General features: G+C 48.6%; 1 protein-coding gene across 1 annotated transcript in view; it reads left to right on the top strand.

The window, feature by feature from the left end:
• The window catches only part of LOC135516400 (neurexin-1-like), a 1,013,356-nt gene that overhangs the window by 389,107 nt on the left and 601,749 nt on the right, over positions 1–22,500 (top strand). Inside the window, exon 7 of the mRNA XM_064940681.1 lies at positions 15,001–15,037. Within this exon, the coding sequence (XP_064796753.1) occupies positions 15,001–15,037 (37 nt within the window). The remainder of the gene's footprint in view (positions 1–15,000; positions 15,038–22,500) is intronic.

Below are 22,500 nucleotides of genomic sequence, written 5' to 3'. Positions count from 1 at the left end.
CACCTTGCAAAATCAATAAGACCAAAGCAATCTATCGATGGTAATGGCCGCCAGTGCTTATCGTAGTTAAATCCAGGTGAGTTAAAACGCCATTCGGATTGTCTAGGGTGTAGTGGCAACATTCATAATGGTAATATCATATCACCATTAGTTTACTTGTTCACAAGAGATAACAAATCTATCAGACATAATGACAGTGTGCCCCCATGATCCTGGTACTGTGTTATTACAGATGACATGTTAAGTAGCTGTAATGTGTTGGACCCTCAATGCAACAGTGGCAGTCAGGGGGGTGACGCAAGGGTGAGGCAAGCGGACTCTTCGGGAGGGGTGATACAGGCTAATGCATGATGCGAGAGGCCAGACTCGCTGTGGATTGGGTGAAATGGCATGTGGTGTAACATTTGGGTGAAATGGCATGTAGTGTAAGAGTTGGGTGAAATAGCATGTGGTGTAACAGTTGGGTGAAAAGGCATGTGGTGTAACAGTTGGGAGAAATGGCATGTGATGTAACAGTTGGGTGAAATGGCATGTAGTGTAAGAGTTGGGTGAAATGGCATGTGATGTAACAGTTGGGTGAAATGGCATGTGGTGTAACAGTTGGGCGAAATAGCATGTTGTGTAGCAGTTGGGTGAAATGGCATGTGGTGTAAAATTTGGGTGAAATGGCATGTGGTGTAACAGTTGGGTGAAATGGCATGTGGCGTAACAGTTGGGTGAAATGGCATGCGGTGTAACAGTTGGGTGAAATGGCATGTGGTGTAACAGTTGGGTGAAATGGCATGTGGTGTAATAGTTGGGTGAAATGGCATGCGGTGTAACAGTTGGGTGAAAAGGCATGTGGTGTAACAGTTGGGAGAAATGGCATGTGTTTGGGATCATTGTCATACTGAAAGACCCAGCCACGTTTCATCTTCAATGCCCTTGCTGATGGAAGGAGGTTTTCACTCAAAATCTCACGATACATGGCCCCATTCATTCTGTCATTTACACGGATCAGTCGTCCTGGTCCCTTTGCAGAAAAACAGCCCCAAAGCATGATGTTTCTACAATGTGATTTTCTGGATTTTTTTTCTCATTTTGTCTGTCATAGTTGAAGTGTACCTATGATGACCATTACAGGACTCTCTCATCTTTTTAAGTCGTAGAACTTGCACAATTGGTGGCTGACTAAATACTTTTTTGTATGTATGTATGTATGTATGTATGTATGTATGTATGTATGTATGTATGTATGTATGTATGTATGTATGTATGTATGTATGTATGTATGTAGGTGTACGTGTCCGCGTGCACGTGTGTGTGCGCCTTCATGTTTATAAACATCTTCACCCCTTCTCACTCAGATAGAGCCCTTCTTCACCACTAATAGCTCGGTCACCGCCTGTCATGTTTATTCATGTCCTAGTTTGCATCTTACAGCCATTTTAACCAGACCTACTGTAGATTTACGTTCAACATCTCTGGACCATTAGAGCACACTCACACAGGTTGCATGTAGCATCTTTGGAGATACACAAATGGGGGAGGGGAAGAGAGCGAGACAGAGAGAGAGAGAGTGATGTTTATAGGGAAAGGGATAGCAGAGGAGAAACATCTTCTTAGGCACGATAGGCCATCATTTTATTTTGTGGCTGCACACACAGCCCCATCTGTCTGCATAATTGCACTGACATTTATACTTTCATCTGCTGGTGTTTTGTCAATTTCCATTCCTGGAAGCCTTAGCTGTGGTGTTGGGGTTGAGGGAGGGAAGGAAATTAGGCAGGGAAGGGTGTATCAAGAGAGGATTGGAATGAAAGTGCAAACTAACTAGCTGGTAGAAAGACTCCTCTCGGGCCTCCACTGACCAGCGATACTCCGTTTGACTCGTCCGCTGCGACATGTGTTGCATGAAAAACACATACAGTGCCATCAGAAAGTATTCACACCCCTTGACTTTTCCACATTTTGTTGTGTTACAGCTTGAATTTAAAGTGAATTCAATTTAGATTTTTGTGTCACTGATCTACACACGACACCCCATAATATCAAAGTGGAATTATGTTTTCGAAATGTTTACAATTTAATACAAAAATGAAAAGGTGAAATGTCTTGAGTCAATAAGTATTCACCCCTTTTGTTATTGCAAAGCCTAAATACGTACAGGAGTAATAATGTGCTTAACACGTCACATAAGTTTCATGGACTCTGTGAGCAATAATAGTGTTTAACATCATTTTTTAAATGACTACCCAATTTCTGTACCCCACACATATAATTATCTGTAAGGTCCCTCATTCAATCAGTGAATTTCAATCACAGATTCATCCACAGAGATCGGTGATGTTTTCCAATGGTTCATAAACAGACAATGAATATCCATTTGAGCATTACTACAAAGATATAGGCGTCCTTCCTAACACAGTTGCCGAAGAGGAAGGAAACCGCTCAGTGATTTCACCATGAGGCAAATAGTGATTTATAACCGTTAAGAGTTTATTTGCTTCAATTGGAGATAATTGAGGATGGATCAACAGCATTGTAGTTACTCCACAATACTAACATTAATGACAGACTGAAAAGAAGGAAGCCTGTACAGAATACAAATATTCCAAAACATGCATCCTGTTTGAAACAAGACACTAATGTAATACTGCAAAAAAGGTGGCAAAGAAATGTACTTTTGGCCTGAGTACAAGGCGTTATGTTTGGGGCAAATCCAGCACAACACATTACTGACTACCACTCCTCATATGTTCACGCATGGTGGTGGCTGCATCATGCTGTGGGTATGCTTGTCATCGGCAAGGACTAGGGAGCAAATACTTTTTTTTAATGATCGGAATAGAGCTAAGCACAGGTAAAATCCTAGAGGGAAACTTGGTTCAGTCTGCTTTCTAACAGACACTGGGAGACTAATTCGCCTTTCAGCAGGACAATAACCTAGAACACAAGGCCAAATATACCCTGGAGTTGCTTACCAAGATGATACTCAATGTTCCTGAGTGGCCTAGTTACAGTTTGAATTTAAATCTGCTTGAAAATCTATGGCAAAACGTGAAAATGGCTGTCTAGCAATGATTTAAAACCAACTAGACAGAGCATGAATCATTTTTTAAAGAATAATGGGCAAATATTGTACAATCCAGGTTTGCAAAGCTCTTAGAGACTTACCCAGAAAGACTGAAGGTGATTCTACCATGTATTCATTCAGGGAGTTGAATACTTATCTAATCAAGATATATTGTTGTGTTGTATTTCTTAAAATATTTTGTCAGTCTTTGACCAAAAAAATGAAAATTGTATCAATTTTATTCCCACTTAGTAACACAACAAAATGTGGAAAAAGTCAATGGGTGTGAAAATTTGCTGAAGGCACTGTACATGTGCCTCATAGAATCACATATCTAATGAAATACAAACATGAGGGTATACATACAGGACATGCAAACACACACCAACCATATGCACCATACACACAAACACATTCCACACATGCACACCCCTCAGTAACAATTTGATACCTGTTGTGATCAACTACAGTATGTGACCATTTGAATGAGTTCTGAATGCAGCCTCTCTTCTAGGAGCTCTAGTTAATATTCTACTATACAAAACTCATTACCTTCTCTCAACTACCTCAGGTCTAATGAAAAATACTAGCCTTTTTTTCCCCCAGCCAATAGGATTTATCTCTGTCTCTTTTTATAATTGACTATTACTAGCTAAATTGGAAGTTGATATTTTATGAGAGCGGTCATCAGTCTTACAGCTCACTTGTTCTTTGCAGTAAATCCACCCAGACCAATTCTACAGTGGGCCTTCGGAGTCTGCCAACCATTGATCTTTTACACAGCCGCACTAAAATATTTATCCGGATTGTGACATTTTAACTATGTCCATGGTGACATGTATGTAAAGATCAAACCCCTGATAGCCCCATTCTCGGCTACTCGGTCAACACGATCTGGCTCTCATCTCATTTGCTTCTGGACCTTAGTGCTTTACCGCATTCCCCAGACTGTTGACAGGGGAAACATGTCTATTCTCTCTTCTCTTTCCGCAAGTGGAGGCTACATGGTGAAACTATTCTAATTGGTCTTTCACAGTCTTTTCCCCACATTAATAATGTATGTGGAGAAGATAGAAGCTAGTGCAATGGAAGCGCCTTAGACAGCGCTTAAAAAAAACGATGTGTCTGTTCTTGTTTACACGATTAGGAGTTTTATCCCCCCATCAGCAAACAATGGCCGCCGCCTCCTCCCTGTCTCATTGTCCCACATGTGTCAATTATAGACAGGGAAGGCGTGGGCTGACGAGGGTCGTCATTCCACAGCCGAAGGCTTTGAATATAGGGAGGCCTTGTCGTATAAATCCCCTGGCAGGTTGAGACAGGGCAGGGCGGGGTGAGACAGGGCAGGACGGGGTGAGGGACGTGTGTTTGTGTATTGTTCCTGTGTATGTGAGACTTAGTAATGTTTTTGTCTGTTCTTCACTTTCTCTCTCTCTCTGCCACCCTCTCTTTCACCCCCCCTCTCTCTCCACCACCCTCTCCCCCCTCTCTCTTTGCCACCCTCTCTCCCCCCGCTCTCTGCCACCCTCTCTTTCTCCCCCTCTCTCTGCCACCCTCTCATCCCCCCTCTCTCTGCCACCCTCTATTTCCCCCCTCCTCTCTCTCTCCCACCCTCTCTCTCTGCCACCCTCTCTCTCTCTCTCTGCCACCCTCTCATCCCCCTCTCTCTGCCACCCTCTCACCCCCCTCTCTCTGCCACCCTCTCATCCCCCTCTCTCTCTCTGCCACCCTCTCACCCCCTATCTCTGCCACCCTCTCACCCCCCCTCTCTCTGCCACCCTCTCTCTCTCTGCCACCCTCTCATCCCCCCCTCTCTCTGCCACCCTCTCTTTCCCCCACTCTCTCTCTGCCACCCTCTCTTCCCCCCCCTCTCTCTCTGCCACCCTCTCTCTCTGCCACCCTCTCTCTCTCTGCCACCCTCTCTTTCACCCCTCTCTCTCTCTGCCACCTTCTCCCCCCCTCTATCTTTGCCACCCTCTCTTCCCCCCCTCTCTGCCTCCCTCTCTTTCTCACCCTCTCTCTGCCACCCTCTCATCACCCCTCTCTCTGCCACCCTCTCTTTTTCCCCCCTCTCTCTCCCACCCTCTCTCTCTCTGCCACCCCCCCTCTCTGCCACCCTCTCTTTCTCCCCCTCTCTCTGCCACCCTCTCATCCCCCCTCTCTCTGCCACCCTCTTTTTCTCCCCCTCTCTCTGCCACCCTCTCATCACCCCTCTCTCTGCCACCCTCTCTTTTTCCCCCCTCTCTCTCCCACCCTCTCTCTCTGCCACTCCCCCTCTCTGCCACCCTCTCTCCCACCCTCTCTCTCTGCCACCCTCTCTCTCTCTCTGCCACCCTCTCATCCCCCTCTCTCTGCCACCCTCTCACCCCCTCTCTCTCTGCCACCCTCTCATCCCCCCTCACTCTGCCACCCTCTCACCCCCTCTCTCTCCCTGCCACCCCCTCTCTCTGCACCCCCCCTCTCTCTGCCACCCTCTCATCCCCCCCTCTCTGCCACCCTCTCTTTCCCCCTCTCTCTGCCACCCTCTCTCTCTGCCACCCCTCTCTCTGCCACCCTCTCTGTCACCCCCCTCTCTCTCTGCCACCCTCTCCCCCCCTCTCTCTTGCCACCCTCTCTTCCCCCCTCTCTCTGCCACCCTCTCCCCCCCTCTCTCTCTGCCACCCTCTCATCACCCCTCTCTCTCTGCCACCCTCTCTTTCCCCCTCTCTCCCACCCTCTCTTTCTCCCCACCCCCTCTCTCTGCCACCCTCTCATCCCCCCTCTCTCTGCCACCCTCTCTTTCCCCCTCTCTCTCTCTGCCACCCTCTTTCCCCCCCTCTCTCTCTCTGCCACCCTCTCTCTCTGCCACCCTCTCTCTCTCTGCCACCCTCTTCCCCCCCTCTCTCTCTGCCACCCTCCCCCCTCTCTCTTTGCCACCCTCTTTTCCCCCTCTCTCCCACCCTCTCTCTGCCACCCTCTCTCTCTGCCACCCTCTCATCCACTCTCTCTGCCACCCTCTCTTCCCCCACTCTCTCTCTGCCACCCTCTCCCCCCTTCTCTCTGCCCCTCCCTCTCTGCCACCCTCTCTCTCCCCTCCCACCCTCTCTCTCTGCCCCCCTCTCTCTCTCTCATCCACCCTCTCACCCCCTCTCTTCCCCCCCTCTGCCACCCTCTCTTTCCCCCTCTCTCTGCCACCCTCTCTCACCCCTCTCTCTGCCACCCCCTCTCTGCCACGCTCTCTTTCTCCCCCTCTCTCTGCCACCCTCTCTTCACCCCCTCTCTCTGCCACCCTCTCATCCCCCCCACCCTCTCTGCCACCCTCTATTTCCCTCCCCCCCTCTCTCTCCCACCCTCTCTCTGCCACCCTCTCATCTCCCCTCTCTCTGCCACCCTCTCACCCCCCTCTCTCTGCCACCCTCTCACCCCCCCACCCTCTCTCTGCCACCCTCTCATCCCCCTCTCTGCCACCCTCTCTCTCTCTGCCACCCTCTCATCCCACCCTCTCTCTCTGCCACCCTCTCATCCCCCCTCTCTCTGCCACCCTCTCACCCCCCTCTCTCTGCCACCCTCTCCACCCCTCTCTTCCCCCTCTCTCTGCCACCCTCTCATCCACCCCTCTCTCTGCCACCCTCTCTTTCACCCTCCCCCCTCTCTCTCTGCCACCCTCTCTCTCTCTGCCACCCTCTCTCTCTCTCTGCCACCCTCTCTTTCACCCTCTCTCTCTGCCACCCTCTCTCTCATCACCCTCTCTCTCTGCCACCCTCTCTTTTTCCCCCTCTCTCTCCCACCCTCTCTCTCTCTGCCACCCCCCCTCTCTGCCACCCTCTCTTTCCCCCTCTCTCTGCCACCCTCTCATCCCCCCCTCTCTGCCACCCCTTTTTCTCCCCCTCTCTCTCTGCCACCCTCTCATCCACCCCTCTCTCTGCCACCCTCTCATCTCTCTCTGCCACCCTCCCCCTCTCTCTGCCACCCTCTCCCCCCCCTCTCTTGCTACTCTGCCACCCTCTCACCCCCTCTCTCTGCCACCCTCTCACCCCCCTCTCTCTGCCACCCTCTCATCCCCACCCACTCTGCCACCCTCTCCCACCCTCTCTCTGCCACCCTCTCCATCCCCCTCTCTGCCACCCCCTCTCTCTCTGCCACCCTCTCATCCCCCTCTCTGCCACCCTCTCTCTCTGCCACCCCCTCTCTCTCTCTCTGCCACCCTCTCTTTCATCCTCTCTGCCACCCTCTCCCCCCTCTCTCTCTGCCACCCTCTCTTCCCCCCCTCTCTCTGCCACCCCCTCTTTCTCCCCCCTCTCTCTGCCACCCTCTCATCACCCCCTCTCTCTGCCACCCTCTCCCCCTCCCACCCCCCCACCCCTCTCTCTCTGCCACCCTCTCATCTCTGCCACCCTCTCTCTGCCACCCTCTCATCACCCTCTCTCTCTCTGCCACCCCCTCTCTCCACCCCTCTCCACCCCTCTCTCTCTCTGCCACCCTCTCTTTCCCCCTCTCTCTCTCTGCCACCCTCTCTCTCTGCCACCCTCTCTTTCACCCCCCCTCTCTCTGCCACCCTCCCCCCCCTCTTTCACCCCTTCCCCCTCTCTCTGCCACCCTCTCCCCCTCTCCACCCTCTCATCACCCTCTCTCTGCCACCCCCCTCTCTGCCACCCTCTCTTTCTCCCCCTCTCTCTGCCACCCTCTCATCCCCCCTCTCTCTGCCACCCTCTATTTCCCTCCTCCTCTCTCTCTCCCACCCTCTCTCTCTGCCACCCTCTCTCTCTGCCACCCTCTCCCCCCTCTCTCTGCCACCCTCTCTCCCCCCTTTCTCTGCCACCCTCTCATCCCCCCCTCTCTCTGCCACCCTCTCACCCCCCTCTCTGCCACCCCTCTCACCCCCCCTCTCTCTCTGCCACCCTCTCTCTCTCTGCCACCCTCTCACCCCCTCTCTCTCTCTGCCACCCTCTCTCTTTCCCGCCACTCTCTCTCTGCCACCCTCTCTTCCCCCCCTCCACCCTCTCTCTCTCTGCCACCCTCTCTCTCTGCCACCCCTCTCTCTCTGCCACCCTCTCCCCCCTCTCTCTGCCACCCTCTCCCCCCCTCTCTGCCACCCTCTCTCCCCCCCTCTCTGCCACCCTCTCTTTCTCCCCCCTCTCTCTCTGCCACCCTCTCATCACCCCTCTCTGCCCCCCTCTCTGCCACCCTCTCATCCCCCTCTCTCTGCCACCCTCTCTTTCTCCCCCCACTCTCTCTCTCTGCCACCCTCTCTTTCCCCCCCTCTCTCTGCCACCCTCTCTCTCTCTGCCACCCTCTTTCTCCCCCTCTCTCTCTGCCACCCTCTCTCCCCCCTCTCCACCCTCTCTGCCACCCTCTCTCCCTGCCACCCTCTCATCTCCCTCTGCCACCCTCCTCTCTCCACCCCTCTCTTCCACCCTCTCTTTCCCCCCTCTCTCTGCCACCCTGCTCCCCTCTCTCTGCCACCCTCTCTCTCCCCCTTCCCCTCTCTCTTGCCACCCTCTCCACCCTCTCCCCCTCTCTCTTTGCCACCCTCTTTCTTCCCCCCTCCTCTCTGCCACCCTCTCTTTCTCCCCCTCTCTCTGCCACCCTCTCATCACCCTCTCTCTCTTTGCCACCCTCTCTTTCTCTCTGCCACCCTCTCTTTCTCCCCCCTCTCTGCCACCCTCTCTGCCACCCTCTCCCCCCCCTCTCTCTCCCACCCTCTCTCTGCCACCCTCTCTGCCACCCCCTCCCCCTCTCTCTGCCACCCTCTCACCCCCTCTCTCTGCCACCCTCTCTCTCTCTTCCCACCCTCTTTCCCCCCTCTCTGCCACCCTCTCTTCCCCCTCTCTCTGCCACCCTCTCATCCCCCCTCTCTCTGCCACCCTCTCTATCCCCCACACTCTCTCTGCCACCCTCTCACCCCCTTTCTCTGCCACCCTCTCTTTCCCCACCCTCTCTCTCTCTGCCACCCTCTCTTCCCCCTCTCTCTCTCCCGCCTCTCTCTCTCTGCCACCCTCTCATCCCCCTCTCTCTCTGCCACCCTCCCCCTCTCTCTCTGCCACCCTCTCTCTCTGCCACCCTCTCTCCACCCCTCTCTCTGCCACCCTCTCTTTCTGCCCCCCTCTCTCCCCCTCCTCTCTGCCACCCTCTCTTCTCCCCCCTCTCTGCCACCCTCTCTCTCTCCCCCCTCTCTCTGCCACCCTCTCTCTCTCTCTCTCTCTGCCACCCTCTCTTTCCCCCTCTCTCTCTCTCTGCCACCCTCTCTCCCCCTCTCTGCCACCCTCTCTTTCCCCCTCTCTCTGCCACCCTCTCATCCCCCCCTCTCTCTCTGCCACCCTCTCTTTCCCCCCCTCCCCTCTCTCTGCCACCCTCTCTCTCTGCCCCCTCTCTCTCTGCCACCCTCTCTTTCCCCCTCTCTCCACCCTCTGCCACCCTCTCCCCCTCTCTCCCACCCTCTCTCTCTGCACCCCTCTTTCACCCCCCTCTCTGCCACCCTCTCTCTCTGCCACCCTCTCTCTGCCACCCTCTCTCCAGCCCCCCCCACCCTCTCTCTGCCACCCTCTCTCTCCCCTCTCTCTGCCACCCTCTCTTTCACCCCTCTCTGCCACCCTCTCTCTCCCCCTCTCTGCCACCCTCTCTCACCCCCTCTCTCTGCCACCCTCTCCCCCTCTCTCTCTGCCACCCTCTCTCCACCCCTCTCTGCCTCTTTTCTCTCTGCCACCCTCTCTCTCCCACCCTCTCTGCCACCCCTCTCTCTCTCTCTGCCACCCTCTCTCTCTGCCCCCTCTCTCTCTGCCACCCTCTCCCACTCTGCCACCCTCTCTCTCTCTGCCTCTCTCTGCCACCCTTCTCCCCCCTCTCTCTGCCACCCTCTCCCCCTTTCTGCCACCCTCTCTCCCCCTCTCATCCCCCTCTCTCTGCCACCCTCTCTTCCCCCCTCTCTGCCACCCTCTCTTTCCCCCTCTCCCCCTCTCTGCCACCCTCTCCACCTTCTCATCCCCCTCTCTCTGCCACCCTCTCTTTCCCCCACTCTCTCTCTGCCACCCTCTCATCCCCCCTCTCTCTGCCACCCTCTATTTCCCTCCTCCTCTCTCTCTCCCACCCTCTCTCTCTGCCACCCTCTCTCTCTGCCACCCTCTCTCCCCCCTCCCACCCTCTCATCCCACCCCCCTCTGCCACCCTCTCTTTCTACCCCTCTCTGCCACCCTCTCTCTCCCCTCTCTCTGCCACCCTCTCTGCCACCCTCTCTCTCTCCCACCCTCTCTCTCTGCCACCCTCTCTCTCTGCCACCCTCTCACCCCCCCTCTCTCTGCCACCCTCTCACCCCCTTTCTCTGCCACCCTCTCCCCCCTCTCTCTCTCTCTGCCATCCCCCCCCTCCACCCTCTCTCTCTCTCTGCCACCCTCTCATCCCCCTCTCTCTCTGCCACCCTCTCACCCCCCCCTCTCTGCCACCCTCTCACCCCCCCCCTCTCTCTGCCACCCTCTCTCTCTCTCTGCCACCCTCTCATCCACCCCTCTCTCTGCCACCCTCTCTCTTTCCCCCCACCCTCTCATCCCCCTCTCTCTGCCACCCTCTCACCCCCTTTCCCCCCTCTCATCCCCCCCCTCTCTCTGCCACCCTCTCACCCCCCTCTCTGCCACCCTCTCACCCCCCCTCTCTGCCACCCTCTCTCTCTCTGCCACCCTCATCCACCCTCTCACCCCCCTTCTGCCACCCTCTCCCCCCCACTCTCTCTCTGCCACCCTCTCTTCCCCCCTCTCTTTCTGCCACCCTCTCTTTCTCCCCCTCTCTCTGCCACCCTCTCATCACCCCCTCTCTCTGCCACCCTCTCCCCCCTCTCTCTGCCACCCCTCTCCCCCCTCTCTGCCACCCTCTCTTCTCCCCCTCTCTCTGCCACCCTCTCTCATCACCCCCCTCTCTGCCACCCTCTCTCTCTCTGCCCTCTCTCTGCCACCCTCTCTCTCTCTGCCACCCTCTCATCCCCCTTCTCTGCCACCCTCTCTCTCTCTCCACCCCTCTCTCTCTCTGCCACCCTCTCTTTCACCCCCTCTCTCTCTGCCACCCTCTCTCTCCCCTCTCTCTCTGCCACCCTCTCTCCCCCTCTCCACTCTCTTTCTCCCCCTCTCTCTGCCACCCTCTCATCACCCCTCTCTCTCCCACCCTCTCTCTCTCTCTGCCACACCCTCTCTCTGCCACCCTCTCATCCCCCCTCTCTCTACCACCCTCTCACCCCCCTCTCTCTGCCACCCTCTCTTCCCCCCTCTCTGCCACCCTCTCTCTGCCACCCTCCCTCTCTCTCTGCCACCCTCTCTCACCCCCTCTCTCTCTGCCACCCTCTCTCCCCCCTCTCTCTCTGCCACCCTCTCTTCCCCCTCTCTGCCCCCTCTCTCTCCCCCTCTCTCTGCCACCCTCTCATCACCCCTCTCTCCCCACCCTCTCTCTCTCTCTCTCCACCCTCTCTCTCTCTGCCACCCTCTCTTCTCTGCCACCCTCTCACCCCCCTCTCTCTCTCTGCCACCCTCTCTCCCCCCTCTCTCTCTGCCACCCTCTCTCTCTCTCCTCCCCTCTCTCTCTCTCTCTCCACCCTCTCTCTCTCCCTCTCTCTCTGCCACCCCTCTCTTCTCCTCCCCCCTCTCTCTCCCCCCCCTCTCTCCTCTCTCTCTGCCACCCTCTCTTTCTCCCTCCTCTCCACCCCTCTCTCTCTATCTCTCTGCCACCCTCTCTTCTCTCCCCCTCCCCTCTGCCACCCTCTCTCCCCCCTCTCTCTGCCACCCTCTCTTTCTCCTCCCTCCCCCCCTCTCTCTCTCTCTCTGCCACCCTCTCTTTCTCCTCCCCCCTCTCTGCCACCCTCTCCTCTCTCTCTCTGCCACTCTCTCTCTCCCCCTCTCTCTGCCACCCTCTCCCCCTCCCCCCTCTCTCTCCCACCCTCCTCCCCCTCTCTCTCTGCCACCCTCTCTTTCTCTCTCTCTGCCACCCTCTCATCCCCCTCTCTGCCACCCTGCCACCCTCTTTCTCCCCCCACCTCCCTCTGCCACCCTCTCTCTGCCACCTTCTCTTTCTCCTCTCGCTCTACAGGTTCATAAAGGTTTTAGTGAATCTCAGATAGTTTCCCCCTGTTATATTAAACCCTCTAGCTCTTTCTTTCCTCTGTCTTTCTTTGCCATCTTCCCTTCAATTATTTAACATGCGGCCATGCTATGACATGCTTAGAAGTTAAAGGGGGAGTATTGGTCTGGAATGTTGGTTGAAGATCTCTGTGGCAACTTTTCATTTCAGGGTGTGAACATACATTTTGGTAATACCTCTCTCCAAAACTTTGATGAAGGGATGACTTCAGACTGACTCCTCTCCATACTTTATGTTCGTCATCCCCACTTTTATGTTCATCGAAAGATCATCATCAGTTTGAGGAGATTAATTTTCCCCATGCATTCCTAGACTGTCCCTTCATGTAAGAACTTTGTAGAGATCCCAGATAAATTCAGGTTTCAGACATCAAACCCCAGGGGGATCTGAAACCCAACACACGTAATATTTAATCATGCTTCTCACAAAAAAAAGATGATTCACATAATTGCTATCTGCCTGTGAGACAAAGACACAAAGTCATTGTGCACCTTCCCTCTCTTTGCTCCCTAATTTAATAAACCATTGTTTTGCGTCACCAATCCCTTTGAGTACCAATCAAGTTATGGGCTTGATGTATCTGTTGATGTGTTTTGGGACGATTAGAGACCCTCTCCGCATTGTAGGTCTTTGACCCTCTCTTTCCCCCATACATATGCCACCACACCCACTGTTGGAACTTATTTACCTAATTAATGGATTAACATAAGTCATTAGCAGCAGACCGGAGATGCTCTGCCACCCTCGGCTCCCCCACTAACGTGACCCGGGATCGAACAGTCTCGGCCATTTTCTTTTTTTGACTAACCCCGCTGGCATTGTGTAGCTCAGATGTGTGTCTCTCCACTCTTATTCCACTCCCACACATACTGCCATACACGCCCTAAGCCACCCTCTGGGCACATACAGACCCTGAGCAACACAGAGCTGCGTTATGTCCTCAATGCAGGCACCTCTCATACACGTTTGCATGCAAGCATCTGACCCTAACATTGCAGGCCTATAAATAACAAAAAGCGGAGTCCCACTTCTGTTTTTCAGGGAAAATGGAAGTTAGGTTGCCACCCTACTGTGTTCCTGAAACCCTGTTAACGTTTCCTGGTGACTCTCAGATCCCAAGCTCTAGACACCCTCACACACACACTCTGCCACCCACACACACACAGCCACCCACACACACACCTCTCTCACCACCCTCACACACCCTCTCTCTGCCACACTCACACTCTGCTCTGCACACCCCCTCTCTCTCTCTGCCACACACACAGACACCCACAGCCACACACACTCTCTTTCACACCCACACACTCTGCACCCACGCACCCACTCACTCTGCCACCCTCTCACCCCCACTCTTTCCCACCCTCTCTCTCTGCCACCCTCTAACTCAAACCTCTACTTTCTCCACTAATTGGGAATTAAGGTTGAAATGACATCAGGCTTCATCTTCCCATCACATGACAAAGTGTGAATTCAAAATTACAGTACATTGCAGTACATTCATTGTCATCATTCACAGTGAATTGTGAGGAAAACCTAGGCAACTATTTGCCATTAAGTACATATAAATAGTGGACTCTTAACACAGTGTCTTGTGTGTTTGTTTCTGCTCACCCTCTAGGAGTAGAGGATATGGGTTTTGGTCTGTTTTGGAAGTGAACTTGAATAACTGAATATCTCTCTCTTTCAGGAGGCAGACTGAAGGATACTGCATGTGCCCCCTCTCTGAACTAAATGTATTTCAATTGCTTTCATTCTTCATTTCTTTCTTTCTTTCATTTATGTATCTCTTTATCTCGCGCTCTTGCTCTCTTTTCTGCTTCCAACTATGCAATAAATGTAATTTTTGTTTAATTGTTCTTACCCCATTGAAATGGAAAAGCTCTAACTTTCTGATTATCATTGTCAATACTGCTATCCTTCGTCTCTTAGCCATTTTAACTGTTGTGGTAATTTTGAACCCTCTTTACATTTTGCTGTTTTTTCTGGCTTCTCCATACTCCCAAACTGTTTCTTGCACAAGATCTAGAGAAAAGCTGCCAGATAAAGTTTGCCACCTTAAGAAAATATAACCTGCCAAGCATTCTCCCTGATTGGCCACACCCCTGCTGCAATGGAGCACCGATTCTGCCAGAGCTTGTCCCCCCTCTCTCAGCCACCCTCACAGTCAAGACTAGCCTATCAGAAGTGGTTAATACTAATACTGAACTGCTTTTCCTTCATTCCCCTTTCTGCCACTCAAAAACAAGCCCCACCCCCCCCCTCTGCCACCCTCTCTGAAAATTGATTTGCTAACTCTTGCCACCCCTCTTTTTTCTGCCACCCTAACCCCCTCTTCTCTCTGAATTCTCAATGTATTATATTATTTTGTGATTTGGTTTTCCTTTAATTTGTACAACTAACATTCCCATTCACTCTCTGCCACCCTCTCAGTCATCTCTTCTTTTTTCTATTTAACTTCTGCCACCCTTAATCCCCCCTACTAACAAATGTAATGATATTGTTTTATCTTTTCTACCCTTTTTGCCAAACCCTTTAATACGAAAAGTCAAACTTTCTGCCACCCTCTCCTTTCTTTATTTCTTTATTTGGAAGATTTGTATGATATTGAAAAATAAAATAAAGCCTACTTTATTTATTTTTGGACATTTCATCCCCCTCTTGATTGGTTGGTTTACCCTCTTATCTGCCACCCTCTCTTAAATTAACCTGCCACCCTTGTTTATCTGCCACCCTCTCATCTCGTAAAAATTTGTTTTGACCCTCTCTCAGTTCTGCCACTTTGAGTTTACGGTTTCTCCACCTTTTTTTGCTTTCTCACCCCCCTCCCCCTCTTTTCTCCTGAAACCCTCTCTCATTGGACACTCTATGGTCAACAAACTGCATTATATGGTAGATATCATCTCTAATTGTCTTTGCTTTGGTTCCCCCCTGCCCCGGGTTTCCGTTACCTCTTTCTATTCCGTTTGCTCTTCTGAAAATACAAACTTCCATCGATTCCAAGGTAGCTGAAAACAATCACCTCTCTATTTGTCTTTATTTTACTTCTTTGTCTGTTTCTGCTTTTTACCATCAATACTCCTCTCCTCCTTCCTGCAAAAATTTTCCCTATCCACCCTCTCATCACCCCTCTGTCCCAAAAAATTTAATTTTGCAACACCCTCTCTGCCAGATTTGTTTTGCCCCCTTTCACCTGTCCGTATGAAGAAATAAAGAATTATTTTCCAAGAAAGATATCAACTTCTGAATTGACAACTGACAAAACCTATCCCCTATTTTTCTTTTTTCAACAACCGTCCTTGATGTGGACCCTACACAGCGGACTCCACTGACAGAGAATAACCCCTACTTTTACAACCCCAGTGACACCCTAGTAAGAACTCAGGCCAATTGGGTAATATTCTACTATCTCTCTACCCTAGATCTCTCTATATTTAATGTTAGAAAGTTTGCCACCCTTTGTCAGTCTACTTAAACAGTGTGTTCTCTATAACTCTCTCTCTGCCACCTAGTCGACTTTGAATTGATTACGTAAAAATCTCTGCAAATATATCTTGTCCTCCCTTAGTTGAAGGCAATTGTCTTGTTACCCATTGAAATCTCTGCCCCCTTTCCTCTCTCTGCCACCCCTCTTCTCTTCTCCCCCTCTCTATCTCTGCCACCCTCTCCTCCCCCACTCTCTCTCTCTGCCACTCAAATTCTCCTCCCTCTCTCCCTCTCTCTCTCTCTCTGCCACCCTCTCTGATTTCCCCCCTCTCTCTGCCCCCTCTCTCCTCTCTCTCTGCCACCTCTCTTTTCCCTCCCCCTCTCTCTCCTACAGTCTGATTCTAGCCTCCTCTCTCTCTGCCCCTTCTCTGGACTCCATCCTGCCTCTACACTTATAAAGGTTTTAGTGAATATAGCCCCCTTCTTTTCTCTGCTGTCTTTCTTTGCCTATCTCTCTCAGGCTTCTTTCTCCCTCCTCAATTATTTAAGGTGTTACATGCTCCTGTCTTTGACATGCTTAGAAGTTAAAGGGGAGTATTGGTCTGGAATGATGGTTGAAGATCTCTGTGGCAACTTTTCATTTCAGGGTGTGAACATACATTTTGCAAGGATAGGGTCCAAAACTTTGATGAAGGGATGACTTCAGACTGACTGTATTCCATACTTTATGAAAGTCATCCCCACTTTTATGTTCAAGGATAAGATCATCATCAGTTTGAGGAGATTAATTTTCCCATGCATTCCTAGACTGTCCCTTCATGTAAGAACTTTGTAGAATCCCAGATAAATTCAGGTTTCAGACATCAAACTGGTTGGGGGATCTGAAACCCAACACACGTATTTAATCATGCTTCTAGACAAAAAAAGATAGGGTAATAATTGGTTGGTTGCGTGAGAAATGGGACAAAGTCATTGTCACCTTCTTAATTTGTCTAATTTAATAAATCCATTGTTTTGGTTGAGCAATCCCTTTGAGTAAATGTTAAAGGCTGATGTATTTCTTGATGTGTTTAGGGACTAAATCAGCAAGGATAGGTAAGAGGCTGAGAGGCGTAAGGAAATGGGACAAAGTGATGTATTTCCTTAGAAAGGAATGAGTAAATCAGGATAGGGTAAGAGGCTGGTTGGCGTCATTAGAAAGCGATAGATGTAAATCAGCAAGGATAGGGTAAGAGGCTTTAACGTAAGGGAATGGGAAAAGTGATGTATTTCTTTTTAGACTAAATCAGCAAGGATAGGGTAAGATGCTGTGTTGCGTAAGGAAATGGGAAAAGTGATGTATTTCCTTAGAGTCAATCCCAGCACATACTGTATACAGAGCGCAAGTAAATGGATGTATTTCTTAGAAAGGAATAGAGTAAATCAGCAAGGATACAGAGGCTGGCAGGCACCAAAAGTTGGAACTGTATTTCCTAGATTAAATCAGCAAGGATTGACGTAAGTGGTTGCAGGCGTATAAAATGGGAAAAAGTGATTTCTTAGAAAGGAATAGACTAAATCAGCAAGGATAGGGTAGAGGCTGGTTGAACAGGGAAAAAAGTGATGTATTTTCTTAGAAAGGAATAGGTTGAAAGGAATGGGAAAAGTGTTTCTTAAAACAGCAAGGATGGGTAAGAGGCTGGTTGGCGTCCAGGAAATGGGAAAAGTGATGTATTTCACACAGAAAGGAATAGACTAACATACAAGTGAGCAAAGAGGCTGCAAAAGGATAGGCAAGGATAGGGTAGACACGTAAGGAAATGGGAAAAGTGATGTATTTCTGGACAAGGATAAATAGACACACAAGGAAATGGGAAAAGTGATGTATTTCTTAGAAAGGAATAGAGTAAATCAGCACACACACACACACACACAAGTCATCTAACTAAACGTTTCCTGATGTATTTCTCCACTAATTGGGAATAAGGAAATGAAAAGGATGTATTTCAGAAAGGAATAAGTAAATCAGCAAGGATAGCAGTACAGGCTGGTTCATTCAAGGAAAAGTGGAAAAAGGAATAGAGTAAATCAGCAACTATTTGCCATTAAAAGGAATAGACACTAAATCAGCAAGTGTCTAGGGTAAGAGGCTGGTTAGCGTAAGGAATGGGAAAAGTGATGTATTTCCTTAGGAAGTGAACTTGAATAACTAAATCTTCTTTCTCAGGGATAGGGTAAGATACTGGTTGGCAAAATGAAAAGTGATGTATTTCAATTAGAAAGGAATAGAGTAAATCAGCAAGGATAGGGTAAGAGGCTGGTTGGCGTAAGGAAATGGGAAAGAAAGTGATAAATCAGTATAAATAGTTCTTAACAAGTGATTGTAAGGAATAGAGTAAATCAGCAAGGATAGGGTTTTGGCTGGAAATGGGAAAAGTGATGTATTTCTTAGAAAGGAATGAAGTAAATTTGCAAGGATAGGTAAGAGGCTGGTTGGCGTAAGGATTTTGCATGTTTTTCTTAGAAAGGAATAGACTCCATAGCTCCCTAAACTGTCTCTGCTTCCAAGAGGCTGGTAATTTTTGTAATAAGGAAATGGGAAAAGCAACTGATGTAAAGTTCTTAGAAAAATAGAAACTGTAAATCAGCAAGGAATAGCACCGATTCTAAATCAGAGGCTGGTTGGCGTAAGGGAATGGGAAAAGTGATGGAAAAATACTAAATACTGAACTGCTAAGAGGCTTTCCTTGATGATTTCTTAGAAAGGAATAGACTAAATCAGCAAGGATAGGGTAAGAGGCTGGTCTGGCGTAACCCCTCTGGGAAAATTGATGTATTTCTTTTTAAAGGAATAGACTAAATCAGCAAGGATAGGGTATTAGGCTGGATTTGGTTGATGTATTTCTAGAACTAACATAGTGTCAATCAGGAATAAGAGGCTGAGTCATCTGATGTATTTCTATTTAAAGGAATAGAGTAAACAAATGGATAAAGATATTGGTTTATCGTAAGGAAATGGGAAAAGTGATGTAAACTTTCTTAGAAAGGAATAGAGTAAATCAGCAAGGATAGGGTAAAAATAAAAATGGGAAAGTGATTTATTTATTTTAGAAAGGAATAAGGTAAATCAGGGATTGAGAGGCTGGTTGGTTTATTATGTATTTCTTAGAAAGGAATTAAATCAGCAAGGATAGGGTAAAGGCTGGTTGGCGTAAGGGAATGGGAAAAGTGATGTATTTCTTAGAAAGGAATAGCAAGTAAATCTGGTTTAGCAAGGATAAAAGGGTAAAAGAAACTTTGGCTGGTTGGCGTAAGGAAATGGGAAATGATTGTATTTCTTTGGTTTGAAAGGAATCCGTTTGCTCTTACTGAAAATAAATCAGATTAAGGTAGGAAAACAATGATGTCTATTTGTCTTTATTTTAATCAGCAAGTCTGTTTCTGCGTTTTACCAAATAAAAGTGATGTATTTCCTAGAAAAATAGAAAATCAGCAAGGATAGGGTAAGAGGCTGGTTGGCGTAAGGAAATGGGAAAAGTGATGTATTTCTTAGAAAGGAATAGAGTAAATCAGCAAGGATAGGGTAAGAGGCTGGTTGACAAGAAATGGGAAAACCTATGTATTTCTTTTTTAGAGTAAATCAGCAAGGATAGGGTAAGAGGCTGGTTGGCGTAAGGGAATGGGAAAAGTGATGTATTTCTTAGAAAGGAATAGAGTAAATCAGCAAGGATAGGGTAAGAGGAAATGGGAAAAGTGATGTATTTCTTAGAAAGGAAGGTAAATAAGAAAATCAGCAAGGATAGAAAGGTAAACAGTGTGTTATATAACTAAGCTAACCTAGTGATGTAATTCTTAGAAAAAATATATCAGCAAATATATTTGTCTAACTTAGTTGAAGGCGTATTGTTAAGATTGAAATGAGTCTATGTATTTCTTAGAACAGGTTCGACTAAATCAGCAAGGATATGTGTGTGCCGAGGCCTGTGGTTCCCAAAAATGGGAATAAGTCATTTCTTAGAAAGGAATAGAGTAAATCAGCAAGGATGGGTAAGAGGCTGGTTGGCGTAAGGAAATGGGAAAAGTGAGACCTACAGTGTGATTCTGGTTCAGAAAGGAATAGATAACTTAATCAGCAAGGATAGGGTAAGAGGCTGGTTGGCGTGTCTGGGAAAAGGATGTCTTTCTTAGAAAGGAATAGAGTAAATCAGGACAGGATAGGGTGCTGGCTGGTTTGGCGTAAGGGAATGGGAAAAGTGATGTATTTCTTAGAAAGGAATAGACTAAATCAGCAAGGATAGGGTAAGAGGCTGGTTGGCGTAAGGGAATGGGAAAAGTGATGTATTTCTTAGAAAGGAATAGACTAAATCAGCAAGGATAAGGTAAAAGAGGCTGGTTGGCGTAAGGAAATGGGAAAAGTGATGTATTTCTTAGAAAGGAATAGAGTAAATCAGCAAGGATAGGGTAAGAGGCTGGTTGGCGTAAGGAAATGGGAAAAGTGATGTATTTCTTAGAAAGGAATAGAGTAAATCAGCAAGGATAGGGTAAGAGGCTGGTTGGCGTAAGGAAATGGGAAAAGTGATGTATTTCTTAGAAAGGAATAGAGTAAATCAGCAAGGATAGGGTAAGAGGCTGGTTGGCGTAAGGGGAATGGGAAAAGTGATGTATTTCTTAGAAAGGAATAGACTAAATCAGCAAGGATAGGGTAAGAGGCTGGTTGGCGTAAGGAAATGGGAAAAGTGATGTATTTCTTAGAAAGGAATAGAGTAAATCAGCAAGGATAGGGTAAGAGGCTGGTTGGCGTAAGGAAATGGGAAAAGTGATGTATTTCTTAGAAAGGAATAGACTAAATCAGCAAGGATAGGGTAAGAGGCTGGTTGGCGTAAGGAAATGGGAAAAGTGATGTATTTCTTAGAAAGGGATAGAGTAAATCAGCAAGGATAGGGTAAGAGGCTGGTTGGCGTAAGGAAATGGGAAAAGTGATGTATTTCTTAGAAAGGAATAGAGTAAATCAGCAAGGATAAGGTAAGAGGCTGGTTGGCGTAAGGGAATGGGAAAAGTGATGTATTTCTTAGAAAGGAATAGAGTAAATCAGCAAGGATAGGGTAAGAGGCTGGTTGGCGTAAGGAAATGGGAAAAGTGATGTATTTCTTAGAAAGGAATAGAGTAAATCAGCAAGGATAGGGTAAGAGGCTGGTTGGCGTAAGGAAATGGGAAAAGTGATGTATTTCTTAGAAAGGAATAGAGTAAATCAGCAAGGATAGGGTAAGAGGCTGGTTGGCGTCAGAGCACTGATGTGGATATTTTGTGAGGAGACATTTTGGTTATATCCATGGCAATTCCTTCATTAATATCCCCAGAAGAATGATCATTGATTTACATGTTGAATTACAGCATTGCCATGCACTAGTATAAATGACTCAATGAACACTAGGCCTTAGGTGTTTGTTGCCAAAGCAAAAAACGCTGTAAATCAAATTTAAAGTAGATACTTTTCTTTGATGTATAAATAAGAATTAAGGACAGTAAATGACTGATTTCATGGTTCGTCTTGGATGAACACATGCAGGCAACAGGCATCTACAGAGGAAACGAAAGGGAACGGGATTTTGTTCTGTTTGGCTTCCCAGATAGCCATTGTTGCTTAGTTTCTTACTTCCTGTGACTGGATTTGGGCCCCCCAATAATAAAAAAAAAAGGGTTACACTCTCCCCACCAAACTTACATGGCATGTAGGGACAATCTCTTGGAATGTCTCGACTGTGTCCGATCTACAGTCTCCATCACTAACACTAACTCCTGTTACCTCTGAGTTTACTGGCCTGGCCCCCTGCATGTAAGAGTTGACCCCCTTATCTTTTGGTTGTTGTTTATTGATAAACCAATTACATTAAAGAATATATGTATATGCATATATCATGGCTATTATATATACATACATATATCAATCATTACACTAGTATCCGTGTGGCCACGTAACTCTCCAGACACCCCCTTTTATTCAGGGTTTTGTTACCTGTTGATATTTTTTTATATATATATAGAACTTATGAAAACCAATAATACGTCCTCACTCCTTACCTTGCTAGGGGGAAAAATAAGGAAAAGGGGAAAAATAAAGAGGGGGAACAGCTTTTCATTTTCTAGGTGACTAGAGGAGCGATGCCTACAGTAAGTAGGTGGTGTTAGCCATCCAACCCCTGAGTTGGAGTGGAATCAAACGAGAGAGCCTACTGTACAGCAGAACAAAAGACCAGCGGGAGATCGTTGTTATTCTAACCAGTTATGGGTTTCATAACTACTGTAAATGACTCAAGCAATCAAATTACACTGTATGTGTATGTTCAAAGTCACTTAGTGCCAATTTGTGTAATTACCTGTAAAAGTAATGGAAAGATTATGGAAGGGGTTGTTTATAAGCTACTGGCTAGTTGTTAGCACATGCACAAACATAGATGGCAAGTAGGAGGTGTAGTGAAGGGAGTTCATATAGCTCTTAGATTGAACAATATGAATGTTACATTCACCCCTCTTCTCACCGTTGACAGTGGAATCCCTATCCCCTCACTTAGATTTCCCAGTTCTTTAAAACCCTCTCCTTTTTCAGTTGACTACATGCATCTGTGGTTGTTCCATCGGTCTGGTCCCTCATTGTGCTGTACATTTCCTTTCGGTTTGGGTCATGCATCCTGTTTGCATGTTGTTTTTCTGGCTAGCATCATAGACATCTGCATCCTACCCCTCAAAGGTGTCTCCGCTGCTCTAGCCCAGCGAGCGCCAGTCTGCACACGTGTCTAGATGGGTGTTCTTTGGCATTCTTGTCCTAATATCACCCTTAACCTTTTACTTCTCCATTCGTCTGGTGTAGTAGTGTTGCCCTCTGCAGTTTGGGTTTCCCTTTTCCCATCGCCGCCTCCTCTCAAAGTGATTGTGTTTTTGTTTGATTGTTGCCT

Source organism: Oncorhynchus masou, chromosome 27 (genome assembly GCF_036934945.1).
Source record: "Oncorhynchus masou masou isolate Uvic2021 chromosome 27, UVic_Omas_1.1, whole genome shotgun sequence".
NCBI classification, from domain to species: Eukaryota; Metazoa; Chordata; class Actinopteri; order Salmoniformes; family Salmonidae; genus Oncorhynchus; species Oncorhynchus masou.
The sequence above is the reverse complement of the archived record's forward strand: the minus strand, read 5'-3'. Positions and strand labels throughout refer to the sequence as shown.